Source organism: Girardinichthys multiradiatus, chromosome 11 (assembly GCF_021462225.1).
Source record: "Girardinichthys multiradiatus isolate DD_20200921_A chromosome 11, DD_fGirMul_XY1, whole genome shotgun sequence".
NCBI lineage: Eukaryota > Metazoa > Chordata > Actinopteri > Cyprinodontiformes > Goodeidae > Girardinichthys > Girardinichthys multiradiatus.
Window position 1 is genome coordinate 27906566 of NC_061804.1, and position 14829 is coordinate 27921394.

Sequence of the window (14829 nt, forward strand, 5' to 3'; positions counted from 1 at the left end):
CCACTTCCTCCTCATAAAGACAGGTTCTGCCTTTCTCACATGAGTACACACTACACAGTTTTTCTTCTCTGGTCATCGTCTTATTCTTGATCTGCTCAGAGACGTCGATGTCGGCCTATAAACAACTGGCTCTAATTACAGATCAGATAACTGCAGTATGTGCTGTTTATGTTAGGCTTTAAAAATTCTATCTAATGATGTATTTTTGTTTCACTAACAAATGGTCACTGGCAATAAAAACAGAGTCGAGGAATGAAGCTTTCCTTTCCGTAGCAGGATTTCACAAAACATTTTAAATCACACTGAAGGGAAAAATAAGAGCTAATTCGTCTTTGTTTTATTTGGCTTGATGACATCACAAGAGGCACAGGAATGGAGGCAATGGTAAAAAAACTTGCAGATTAGCGACTTTTGACAGATTTTAATATACATATGCACGCATTTGAGTTCATATAAGGTTTGCCCTTGTGTGTTGGAGCCAAAATCTAATTCTAATGATCTCCGAAACAATGATATGGATGGTAATGATCGTCTTCAGAACGTTAACTGGTATGAATCTGTGAATCTTCCATATAAAAAATATTTCCCCCTGATTTTGTGCTAAACCTTAACCTGTAACACCTTTTTAAGGCTAATACAGTTTAAATATAAGATTTAAGATCTTATTGAATTATGCAATCATAACTTTAAAAATGTGTTACTTTAATAACTTATGCAGCTTAATTAACAGGTTAAGCAAGGTAAATATAACTTTGCCAGCTTATGTTTATTTTCATCACAAGTATTTTTACACCTAGGCAACCTAGCTTCAATGCCTCTCACAATTACTAATGACCTGCCTTAGCCAGATAATGAAATTGTCATTTTAAAAAGGCAATTCTCATTAAATGTGCACTCATGCAATGAGCAGGTAGCAGATACCTTTGGATTCTGATTGCCTACACATACAAGTTAAGACAGCTTTTAAGAGGTTTCGGTGAAAACAAATTTGTGTTTCAAAAATTATTTCAAAAATCTTTGCTGATTTCTATGTGTGGACTGGAAATCCAAAGATTATCAAAGGTTATGGCATGGGAGCCCACTTGCAGATGTCCACACAGGCATTATGTGTTAGAAACACCCACAACAGCAGAGCAATTTTTATGGAATTATTTCCCATTTCTTGGCTCTGTTTCCATTCAACTATTCAACTTTAAATGTAAGCTAAAGAAATTCCTGACTGACAGAGTGGAAAAAAAGTGGTGTAGCTGTGGCCTGAATGCCTAGGGATAGATTCCATGCAACAGATCATACTGCTTCCCTGCATTATGGCGTTTGTAGTTTTGTAAACATCTAATAACACCTGAATTCAATATAAATCATGGGGCAAACAAATGCCAAAGAAAAAGCTGATTAACGAAGGAAAAAAAAACAAAAAAAAAACATTAGGATCTAGTATTGAAAATCTAAGTCTCTTTAAGACTTTTAACCTAAAATTAAAATAATATAAGATTTATTCTGGCTTTTCTAAAACCTTGGCCACAAATCTGTGGCAATGAAATCTGATCATTTCAGTCTGTGCTGTTTCTCATTACAAATCCTTGGCATTGGTTTTATTTTCATAAATATCCAGCCTGTGCTCTCACATACTGCTCCAACGTTTCGCTGTAGCTGTACTGAACACAGAGAAAGGAGGAAATGAAAAAAAATATCAAAATAAGGAGCAAAAAAAATGAAACAAAGCCAGAAAACAATAGTGCACAAAAGAACTCATCAGTTGCCTTATGTGATGTCACCAGAGGCCTGTGAGCATTTAAATTTGTTTTAGAAAGACAGATTTCACAGTGATTAAATAAGGATTTCCAACAAAATAGCAAAAAACTATCCCTGATATGAAGCTCTTTAGATGATCAACAATATCTATACCAGCTTGAATGATTTTACAGAAATGTCTGGACAGCATCTTTAAAACGATGACGTGCATAAAAAAAAGTAGGAGAATTTATATTAATTAGAGTCCAGATTATGATGATTCAGCTTTAACGAATGAGAACTGAAATATCATAGTGACTTGCTGCTGAAATGAAGGTCTTATGGTTTAAGAATTATCACCCACCGACAGCTTATGCCTTTTTGTTTTCACTCCACCCACAGCTCTCAAGGTTTTACTTCTTCTGTGTGTTGTTGCGGTTTATGAAAGGTAAAAAAATGTTAAAAACCAAGTTGATATTATGTCAGCCCTACTTCATAAACTAAGCACAGTGCGATGGTTAGTTAAGTTCACGCTTGTGGCCTATATTTCAGAGTCAGCACAATTTTCAGCCATATTGTAAGGTGGGATCATCGCTAAAGAGGAGGAAAAAGGAGAGAAAACAACACCAGATCCTGAGAAAGACAGAGGAGAACCAGTGGTGAACGATGACCATAAACTGAACACAAACTTTAGAAAACTCACTTTTCTGAATATGAATCAGCTTTTTATCCGTCTAATGCTCATTATCTGATCGAGCATTATGGATTAAATATATTTGTTAAATAATTTGCACATTTAATTAAATAAAACACATTTGTGCTGTTTCTCATGTTAACCCCAAAATATGCATGCTTCTGTACAGACAGTAAAAAAACTACTCTAGATCATTCAGTACAGTAATACACATTTACAAATTTAGTTTAAACTTAAAAAAACAAACAAAAACAAAAAACATTTTTTACAAAAATTGTACCAAAAGTAAAGGTAAGGGCCACCACTGCCCCTACTTGTTTTTAGGGAAGTTCTACAGTAATACATACAATTCTCATTAGTGTGGCTCAGTTTGGGAGATTCTTGGCAGAATGTGTCTGAACTATTCTTTATAATTGTTTCTTATATTAATAAACAGTTTTCCATGGCTTCTGTTCTTGCTGCGTACCACTAGATGGAGACATGCTTCTATTTCAGTCCATAAACAGACAGCAGCTTAGAATAGCTCTCCAGGATTGGGATACATCTGATAATAAGTTTAATAATTTATGAATTAGCTCTATTAAAACTACATCCTGGATCAAGACCAGGGGGAATTTATATTACAGTGATTACAAAGTAATGGTGCTTCAAATATAAAATAAAAACAGAATACAGGAGAGGGAGAGGGAGCAGACGGGTAGAGCAAGTAGATGGTGAAACGCGACATTAAAAGCACATTGTAATAGAAGAGGAAACAAGAGAGAATTTAGTAAATTCAGGAGGGCAGTATCTTATTTTTTACACTGAAGAACACACATTATTCCTCTTGAGCTGTGATGTTAGAAACAAGACACTCATTCACTTTGACACTGTTCAAGGAGAAATGTTGCATCTGTTTAAGGTCCCCTTAGAGGACTTTTTGGAATTGGCACTGGGGTATGAGGTCTCAGAACCCCCAGTCCTACACATATGGGTCATGCATCAGCAATGCAATCACATAAAAATAGCCCTAAGCATGAAAATATCCCTGCTAACCTCTGACCAGCAGTATGAAGGAAAGGGTGACTCAATGGCACGAGCCTCGGGCAGTTGCAAAAGAGATAAACAGATACTGGAGACGTTAAGCATGTATAGAAGCTAAACTGCCTCAAAATTAGGCAATTCTCAATTAAAATTAGGATGCTTCCAACATTGTGCCCTTTAGTATCTTTATACTCCACAGCTCAGGTAGGAGAATCTGTTGACAGGCCAGCTATTACTCATGCACTTTGTAAAGAAAGCCATTGTTGAAAGAAGCCCATAATGCTTATTATTAGCAGTTGGCCATAGGAGACACATTCATGGTCAGATGAGAGTGTGACTAACATTTAATATCTTCGCTAACATGCAAGATATCACTTGTAGTGGAAAATTAACACTGCACATTGCCCTGAATATACCATTCCCAATGTAAAACATGGTGGTAGTAGCATTATGCTGAGAGGAGAGGGAAGCTGGACAGAGATTATGCAAAAGGGGATGGAGCTATATACCGGACAATCCTGGACAGAAATCTGTTTGAGGCTGCAAAGCACCTGAAACCTTTTCGCTCTTCTTAACATTTATGTACCACTTTGTTTTTTACATAAAATCCCAATAGAATATACTGTAGCTGCTTTGCAACTTGACAAATGTTTAAAAGTTAAATTGTGTAAATATGTTTGCAAGGTCCTGTATATAATGATTCCTAAAACACATCGAAACACAGAGACAAATAATGATCAATGCCATGACGACCCCAACCTCTCTCAGTGTCAGGTAACACAGCCCACTTATGTGCTCTAATTTACACTCAGACTGGCAAATTGATGTTGGCTGTGTCAAAGCCCATCTGGTTCAGCGGTCATTTCCTCCTGCTGTGTGCCAAAGACCATCCAGCTACCACAGCTAAACCACATCAATTGCAGGAGGTCAAAATCCAATGGCTAACACACTGGTAGATGAGTATAGATCCTGGAGCAAAATGATCCCAGGTCAAGCTGCCAACACTAGAGGACTAGAAAGAGAAAACTGGCTTATGACTTATCCGTGCAATTAGTAGAATTTGTTGAACGGTTAACATTTAAGCCCACAACAACACCCAGTTAATCTAATCTTTTCAGCTGAATGTGTGAAAATGACATAGAGAAGAAGGTGTGATGATTCATGGTCATCATTTCTTCACAGATTGGGTTTGAGAACAGATCTGGGAGAAGGGAAAGAACAGCTAAGAGCCTTGATCAGATGTTTGTGGGAACAACAAGGATTAAGTGCTGCAGGGTGGAAAGCATCCTTTATGTAAAAATAACAGGAAATGCTATCATCTAATTAACAGCAGAGTTTCTAGTAGCACTCACTGCTCCCCACCAGTAAGAAAAAAAATTACTCATTTCTGGGTGTGTATCTATCTACTCATCTATGTACCAATGTTTCGTTTAAAGTATATTCTGTGAAAGGCAATATCACACAACCACATAAACACATAACTTGGGACAATAATTCACTTTCCTGTTACGCCTATCTGTCATTTACTTCCCTGTCATGTTGCAGGGGCCTTGATGCCTAACCTACATTGCTTTGAAATATAATTCACACCTCTTTAAATGTTTTTCACATTTTGTCCCACAAGACACAACATATTATATTAGGACGTTGTGTGACTGAAGAACATAAAGCCCTAGTATAGAGTCTTTGCAGCCTTTAACAGGTTTTCTTCCTTGATCTCCATCCAACTTCCCTGCTTCCCTGTTCCAGCTGAAAAAAAAAAAAGATTCCCAGAGCATAACACTGCCACTACCAAGTATTCCTTTTGGGATACGTACCGGGGGTGCAAATACTTTTAAAAAGCAAAACGTTTGTACCTCAGCTCGTGTGTATTTGTGTGCATCTTCTTACCTCTAGCGTTGTGGGGGACATTGCTTCGCCATCAGGCCCCTGAGGCACGCACAGCTGGGGGGACATGGTGGGTGATTCATCTATAAAGGGCAGCGTCTCAGAGCTATCCTGGGACTTTCCGTCTTCGGCTCCATCCCCATCATAGCCATCTGTGTTATAGTTAAAGTCTGAAGTATATGTGGAAGGGAGGGACAGACAACAAGAGGCAAGGAGAGAAACAAAAAAGCTTTAGTTCAGGTATATTGTCATAAGCTTTTAGTACATGGCATATAAAATGATATGCATTTTGTACAAGCTTTCTCCTAAAAAACAATATAAACTGTTGCAGAAAAAAAATCAAAATATTTAGAGCATAAATAACCTGAACCTAAATCATCCACAAACAATCTGCAGCACCGACGTTCATTTCAAAGCCACTATTCATGACTCGGCGAGGCATGAAGTTCGGTGCTTTCCTGATGAAGGATAAAGTTTGATTAGATGATCAGAGCAGTTAAAATATGAAGGCAAAAAAAAACCTCAAAGCCAATGCTTCAGTTTCACTTTGTGGAATCACAGACCTGACACAGCCATGCATTAGACTTTGTCAAAAATCAGGCTGAACCTCCTGAACACTGGCAGTCAGGCTTGAGTAGCAGTGACAGCTCCAGAGCAAGGAAACAATGCTGACATAACTCCTGTCCTGCTGTCAGAAGAACACCAGCAGAAACAAGACAAGTAGAATAACAAATAGATAAAGAATATATTCAAAGCCTGAGTGAGGAATAAGAAAAATGCAGGTCAAAATATTCCCTATATTACCCTATATTTATTATAGGGTATTATGTTTTTCTCATAGAAACCACCACATACTATAATAAAAGCAAAGATACTGAGTCAGCAATAGCTGACAAATTCTACATTTAATTTCTGTGATGTTCCTTTTTGTTCCAATGATAAATCCTGTTTTACAGAAAACAATACATTACTGCCAGATAAAGAAGAAAAAAAGCAGAAGGAAATGCACTGAGCTGATTGTGTAGGAACTGTGAGGGTGTGTAAAAATTACAAGCAAGTTCTGAATAGGGTGGGTGTGTTTGTGTAAAACATATCTGCCTCTTCTAATGAGATGCAAATAAAAACCAATAGGAAAAGCAGGACTCAGTCCCCACTGAGACAGTTCCCATTATCCAGTTAATCTTGCAGCTCACTTGGACACGCGGTCTGTCACCTACCGGCATGCAACACAAGCGACAGTCATTGGGCCCAGCTGTCAGTCAGAACTTCCATCTGTAAGCTGTATGCTTGTGTATGTGTGGATAATTGAGGATTTGACTTACAATATGGTTTTTAATGCAGCTGTCACACAAATGACCGACGTGTTCAACTGAATTTCATGAAGGATTGCAGGATGACACGAGTAGAGCATGATGTAATAAATGAAGATAACTTTAACACACTGATGATAATTCCAATAACTGATGTTATAACAGGATACAAAATGTCAGCAACATTTTGTTCTTTTCACTCTTCGTCATTTAATTACCCACCAGGAGGGATAATAAAGCCATTCATAATATTCACCTCCAAGGGGCGGTTTTGCATTGATACCTCAACAAAATACTGATGCCTGCTTTAAGTACTAAGGTCTGTTCCTTCTATTTTAAAGCAAACAGCCATTATTTCTCTTTTTTTTTCTATCTGCAGAAACATCTGAAGGGCACACACATACAGCTCTAATTGTGCTGAGCCAGTCAATAACTGAGCAACCAAAGAGCTGCATATTAGACTGCATACAGCAGACTGTATGCTTCCTGACTTACTTTATTTATCCCAACTATTACACATATTAGCTGTGCCAGCAAAGGGTGCTAAACTGTTTGAGTCTGACATTATGGATATTTAGTGTGTGAGTCACTCAATTTGCCATGTGACTGGTCAGTATTTCAGCTCATTATCTCTGATTAGAACAGGGAGAGATGGAAGAAAAGGTGAACGGTGACAATATCTCTTGCAAGAAATGTGAAAAATGTAAAACTTAAAGATCATTTTCACATACAGTCACTTGTGGCATCCCTCAGGGGCCAGTGCTCGGCCCCATACTCTCCGTCCTCTACCTCCTCCCCCTTGGCCAAGTTGTCAGTCGTCATGGAATCTTTTTCTACTGCTATGCTAATGACACGGCTGTTTATCAAAACATCTGCTGTGGCTCCTCATTCATCGGTATCTTGTGGCCATCATCTCAACTATACCGAATGTCTGAAGAAAATAAAGGTGTGGATGTGCCACAACTTTCTCTAACTAATCAACTCCAAGACAGAAGCCATCATGGTAGGCACCTCCCACGAGTCCCAGTCCTCTCCTACAACTAGCATCACTCTCTTTGGTCACAACATTCTCCTCTGTTACTAACCTTAAGTTAAAATAGACTCTAACCTCACCTTGGAATCTCATGTAAACCAAGATCTGCTAGTCCAAGTTCTCATTCCATCACCTTCATATCATTGCCAAACTTCACTCCACTTTCACCCCAACAGATGCAGAAAAAAACTGATCCAGGCCATGTTCTTCTCCAGACTGGACTATTGCAGTGCAATATTCTGAGATCTTTAGCGGGAGTCTTCAGAGCCCCCAATATGTCCTAAACTTTGCAGATAGGATCCTGATGAGAGTACAAAAATATAAACATACTACACCAATTCTTCACATCTCCAACAGGAAGGCAGTAGTCCCGGCAGTGGAGCTCCCCGAGATCCCGTGCTCTGGGGGCCCTGTCTTGGGTCCTAAGGGTCACGTCTGTGGCTCCTCACACTCGATATTGCATATTTTTATGGAAAAACCTTGCATACACAGGCGCGTTCACACTTACACCCACAGGTGTTTCGATTCAGGCGTTAACAAATACACAGATGTTCTATATTGAGCTGCAGTTACAACTAAATGTTTCTTGCATTCATTGGTACCGTGCACTTTCAGTAACGTTGTTGTCATATATTCTGCAGGTGTAAAAACAGTCTTCCAGGGTGTTATCTTGTATTCTCTTCACCCTTCTTTCTCTCCTCTATTCTTTTCTCCCTCTCTCCCTTTTACCTTTTTGCCTGACCTCTCTCTCTTTCTTGCATCTTTTTTCCTCTTTCCTTTCAGTGTCCATTGCAATTGAAATAATACCAAAGCAATTTTCTATACTGCTTCTTCCATAGTGGGTCACGGGGAAGCTGGTGCCTATCTCCAGCAGTCTACAGGCAGGAGGCGGGGTACACCCTGGACAGGTCGCCAGTCCATTGCAGAGCAACACACAAACAACCATGTACACACTCATTCACACACCTAAGGGCAGTTTGGAGAGACCAATTAACCTAACAGGCATGTCTTTGGACTGTGAGAGGAAGCCAGAGTACCTGGTGAGGACCCACGCATGCACGGGGAGAACATGCAAACTCCATGCAGAAAGACCCCCGGCTATACACACACAAACACACACACACTGCCTGGCCAAAAAAAAAAGTCGCCACCAAAAACGGTCATACACTGTAATATTTTGTTGGACCGCCTTTAGCTTTGATTACAGCACACATTCGCTGTGCCATTCTTTCAATAAGTTTCTGCAATGTCACAACATTTATTTCCACCATTTTTCCATTTTGTCCGGTTAGCCTCATTGAGTAGTGGTTTTCTTAAGGCATTGCGTGTGTGTGTGTGTGTGGAAATGCTCTTACTTTCACTATTAAACATAGCCCGGAGTTCTAATGTTGTTTTTCTTTGATTTGATTTCACCAAACGTTGAAGTGATCACCAATCACGATCATTCAGGATTTTTTTGCCACATTTCTTCCTCGAAGACAATGGGTCACAGGTGTGCCCTGTCACGTTTCATAAGTGGGATTTCAAGCCTTATAAATGGGGTTGGGACCATCAGTTGTGTTGTGCAGGAGGTGGATAAAGTACACAGCTGATAGTCCTACTGAATAGACTGTTAGAATTTGTATTATGGCAAGAAAAAAGCAGCTAAGTAAAGAAAAACGAGTGGCCATCATTACTTTAAGAAATGAAGGACAGGCAGTCCGAACAATTGGGAAAACTTTGAAAGTGTCCCCAAGTGCAGTTGCAAAAACCATCAAGCGCTACAAAGAAACTGGCTCACATGAGGACCGCTCCAGGAAAGGAAGACCAAGAGTCACCTCTGCTGCTGACGATAAGTTCATCCGAGTCACCAGCCTCAGAAATCGCAGGTTAACAGCAGCTCAGATTAGAGAACAGGTCAATGCCACACAGAGTTCTAGCAGCAGACACATCTCTAGAACAACCGTTAAGAGGAGACTGTGTGAATCAGGCCTTCACGATAAAATAGCTGCTAGGAAACCACTGCTGAGGACAGGCAACAAGCAGAAGAGACTTGTTTGGGCTAAAGAACACAAGGAATGGACATTAGACCAGTGGAAATCTGTGCTTTGGTCTGATGAGTCCAAGTTTGAGATCTTTGGTTCCAACCACCGTGTCTTTGTGCAGTGCAGAAGAGGTGAACGGATGGACTCTACATGCCTGGTTCCCATCGTGAAGCATGGAGGAGGAGGTTTGATGGTGTGGGGGTGCTTTGCTGGTGACACTGTTGGGGATTTATTCAAAATTGAAGGCATACTGAATCAGCATGGCTACTACAGCATCTTGCAGCAGCATGCTATTCCATCCAGTTTGGGTTTAGTTGGACCATCATTTATTTTTCAACAGGACAATGACCCCAAACACACCTCCAGGCTGTGTAAGGGCTATTTGACCAAGAACGAGAGTGATGGGGTGCTGCGCCAGGTGACCTGGCCTCCACAGTCACCGGACCTGAACCCAATCGAGATGGTTTGGGTTGAGCTGGACCGCAGAGTGAAGGCAAAAGGGCCAACAAGTGCTAAGCATCTCTGGGAACTCCTTCAAGACTGTTGGAAAACCATTTCAGGTGACTACCTCTTGAAGCTCATCAACAGAATGCCAAGAGTGTGTGGAGCAGTAATCAAAGCAAAAGGTGGCTACTTTGAAGAACCTAGAATATAAGACATATTTTCAGTTGTTTCACACTTTTTTGTTCAGTATATAATTCCACAGGTGTTAATTCATAGTTTTGATGCCTTCAGTGTGAAGCTACAATATTCATGAAAATAAAGAAAACTCTTTGAATGAGAAGGTGTGTCCAAACATTTGGTCTGTACTGTGTATATATATATATATACTAGTCCTTCTCAAAATATTAGCATATTGTGATAAAGTTCATTATTTTCCATAATGTCATGATGAAAATTTAACATTCATATATGTTAGACTCATTGCACACTAACTGAAATATTTCAGGTCTTTTATTGTCTTAATACGGATGATTTTGGCATACAGCTCATGAAAACCCAAAATTCCTATCTCACAAAATTAGCATATTTCATCCGACTGATAAAAGAAGTGTTTTTAATACAAAAAACGTCAACCTTCTAATAATCATGTACAGTTATGCACTCAATACTTGGTCAAGAATCCTTTTGCAGAAATGACTGCTTCAATGCGGCGTGGCATGGAGGCAATCAGCCTGTGGCACTGCTGAGGTCTTATGGAGGCCCAGGATGCTTCGATAGCGGCCTTTAGCTCATCCAGAGTGTTGGGTCTTGAGTCTCTCAACGTTCTCTTCACAATATCCCACAGATTCTCTATGGGGTTCAGGTCAGGAGAGTTGGCAGGCCAATTGAGCACAGTGATACCATGGTCAGTAAACCATTTACCAGTGGTTTTGGCACTGTGAGCAGGTGCCAGGTCGTGCTGAAAAATGAAATTTTCATCTCCATAAAGCTTTTCAGCAGATGGAAGCATGAAGTGCTCCAAAATCTCCTGATAGCTAGCTGCATTAACCCTGCCCTTGATAAAACACAGTGGACCAACACCAGCAGCTGACACGGCACCCCAGACCATCACTGACTGTGGGTACTTGACACTGGACTTCTGGCATTTCCTTCTCCCCAGTCTTCCTCCAGACTCTGGCACCTTGATTTCCAAATGACATGCAGAATTTGCTTTCATCCGAAAAAAGTACTTTGGACCACTGAGCAACAGTCCAGTGCTGCTTCTCTGTAGCCCAGGTCAGGCGCTTCTGCCGCTGTTTCTGGTTCAAACGTGGCTTGACCTGGGGAATGCGGCACCTGTAGTCCATTTCCTGCACACGCCTGTGCACGGTGGCTCTGGATGTTTCTACTCCAGACTCAGTCCACTGCTTCCGCAGGTCCCCCAAGGTCTGGAATCGGCCCTTCTCCACAATCTTCCTCAGGGTCCGGTCACCTCTTCTCGTTGTGCAGCGTTTTCTGCCACACTTTTTCCTTCCCACAGACTTCCCACTGAGGTGCCTTGATACAGCACTCTGGGAACAGCCTATTCGTTCAGAAATTTCTTTCTGTGTCTTACCCTCTTGCTTGAGGGTGTCAATAGTGGCCTTCTGGACAGCAGTCAGGTCGGCAGTCTTACCCATGATTGGGGTTTTGAGTGATGAACCAGGCTGGGAGTTTTAAAGGCCTCAGGAATCTTTTGCAGGTGTTTAGAGTTAACTCGTTGATTCAGATGATTAGGTTCATAACTCGTTTAGAGACCCTTTTAATAATATGCTAATTTTGTGAAATAGGAATTTTGGGTTTTCATGAGCTGTATGCTAAAATCATCCGTATTAAGACAATAAAAGACCTGAAATATTTCAGTTAGTGTGCAATGAATCTAAAATATATGAATGTTAAATTTTCATCATGACATTATGGAAAATAATGAACTTTATCACAATATGCTAATATTTTGAGAAGGACCTGTAAATGTATACATATTTGTGTGTGTGTGTGTGTATATATATTGTGAGATCGCCAGTGGCACGAAAGCTTATCTTTGGGTCTCATGCCATTATCTTCAATCTACTTAATTTACTTAATAAACAGTTCACAGTTCCTCGTAAACACATAAAATAAATCCTATATAAATACATTTTTAAATCAATAATGTAAAAAGATAAAAATTTACAATAAAGAAACAGTAAATACAGTAAACTTGCTTCATGCGGAGAGAAAAACATTTCACTGCTTGTTTGTTATTGCAGTAAAAGTTTAGTTCCTAATATTGTCCATGACATATAAGGATGATGATACACTGAACACCTATGTTCCACACAGGAGGTCTGGTGCTAAACAGAAATTGATTTACATCACAAAGTTAGCATTAATATTTGTTATATGATTGCATTTCTCAATTTCTGAGGTTTTCAGGAACAGAGATTATCACTTCTTCTTAGTTAGCCTGAAAATGCCTGTCTCATACAGCACTGCTGTATGAGACATGAATCTATTCTTGTATAGTCACAGTTCTAAATTTATGTTGCTTCACTGTCTGATCGGTTGTTTATCCGCACAATTTCTGAAAGGGCAAAATGTGGAAAGCTTTAGACAACTGGACGTTCTTATTGCGTGACAGACTAAAATCAATACAGCGCTGCCAATCAATGGAGAGAGAATGTTTTAGTATAGTTGAAACACCAGCTGTAGCCTGTTCTGTCTAGTCATCCATGTTTTCAGGATTAAAACTGGAACAGGGTCAACATGCTGTGTAAAAAGAAATGGCCTGAGAGGAAAGTCAGGCTGTTTGGAAATCAACACAGCAATTTCATGATACACTGCTCTGAGATAATGAATCTACATGCTATAAGATTTTTCAGATACACACACAGACATTTATAAAACCAAGGAGAGCACAGCTAAACCCAGAGTATGGTGCAACTCACCAGTACTGGCGAACAGGGAACGAATGATGCACCCAGCCTCAAAGAAGAAAGCCATAAAAGTGGTGGCAGGTTGTCTCTTCGAAACCTTTTCACAGGCAGTTGTCCATTATACAGTCAGGCAACATTATGTCCCACGCTAAACACTAGCAGTGCTACTTCTTGGTCTCTAAACAATACGTTGACGCAAAAAAACGTGTGGCCTGCCACTGAAATTGTGATATGAAAACTATGCAACCATTGTAGTGCTTCTCAGTGCAGAAGGCTTGCACTGTTTCAAACCTCTGAGGCAGAACCTATTCAAATGAAGGCTCCAATGTTGCATTCATTAACTTCCAAAGCCAGCTCAAATGCATGCAGTGAACACACATCCGCGGAGAACAGTGACAGAATGGAGGATGTAAAATGTGTTCAGGGTAGCAACTTTTCTGTAGCTCACTTGGATCACTGTTACCTCCCAGCCAACCGGCAGACAGCGTCCTGTTCTGCTTTATGGGTCAAATGTCCAGAACAAATACTTGATTTGGGGTTTTTGTGTGAGTGCATGGTAGCGATGTCACGATACAAACATTTCAAACTCAATACAGATACTGAGGAAAATACTGGTTTGTTTCTTAGCTATTTAGTAGCTGACTGAGATGTCGGCTGGTTAACATTTTCCTGTGTTAGTTTGTACTGCAGGAGAACGGAGAGTGGTGTGGTTCAAACTCAGCATATGGGAAGCGCATCTCAACGGTGGAGCTCAGATCAGCAGAGAACTGCCATTGGGGTGTCTGTAAGGCTAATATTTAAACAGATAGCAATAGCTTATATGGTGAGGGAGGGTTACTACTTCACTGTTGCAGATACAGGAGCTTTACTTTTTAAAGTTGCTCTTTAACTGTCGTAGCGTTGACAATTTGAGCACATGTGAACGGGTCAGTTTAATTTAGATTGTGACGCAAATGAGTATCTTTGAATAATTCATTTTTGTAGTATCAATTATATCGAAATATCAATTATTTTGACAACCCTAGTGCATGGACTAAAAATGGACAGATAGACATATGCTAAAATGGTAGCACTGCATGTTAGTATGCTTTGGACAATTCAAGTGTACAGAAGGCGTGTGGACCAGTATCAACACAAATCTACGGTTTAAAAACCAAATCAAACTTCCTTCATAATGTCCACAGGTTAAAGGTTATTGAGATGCCAGCGAAAGTGACAGAGTGACCGGAGTTTTCTCCAGCAGTATGAGGATTGGAGTAATGAAATACTACCCCTGCCCAATCTGTTGCTGTGCACTGCCGATTAGCTGGTTAAATAAACCTACTACGCTTTTCCTACCACTGTCAAAGAGGACAAACGCAGACAGTCATAGTGTATAAGCTAAAGCAGCGCCACCTTTCGCTCTTATTTAGGTAACGCTGCTCTAAAACTACAATTAGCCTGCCTGTTAAGCACCTGTTTGCAAGTGAGCTACCTGTGCAGATAGCCCAGCTAATTATTAAGCTTGTTATACTTCCATTATTGAAGAGCACAATAGACAAAGAAGCATATTTGTGCAATAGGCTCTTGGAAGCTAGAACCAAATTTAGCTGGTGTTAATTCTATATGTATGTATCAAAATGAAAAAAAAAAAAAAACATTGTAAAAATAACTATTACAACTCCAGTTATAAATGCTTTATAATATAACAGCAGGAGTAGGAATAACTGTTGATTTTCTGTTCAGCATAAAAACAATAAAAACCATGTTA

The 14829-nt window shown here is 39.9% G+C and overlaps 1 protein-coding gene across 2 annotated transcripts in view; it reads right to left on the reverse strand.

The window, feature by feature from the left end:
- abr (ABR activator of RhoGEF and GTPase) overlaps positions 1-14829 on the reverse strand; it is a 161685-nt gene that overhangs the window by 92788 nt on the left and 54068 nt on the right. For both annotated transcript variants that reach the window (XR_007040244.1, XM_047378805.1), the window contains exon 2: positions 5339-5505. Coding sequence is in view for 1 of the 2 variants with exons in the window: in XM_047378805.1 (XP_047234761.1) it covers positions 5339-5505 (167 nt within the window). In the remaining variant the exon portion in view is untranslated. The remainder of the gene's footprint in view (positions 1-5338; positions 5506-14829) is intronic.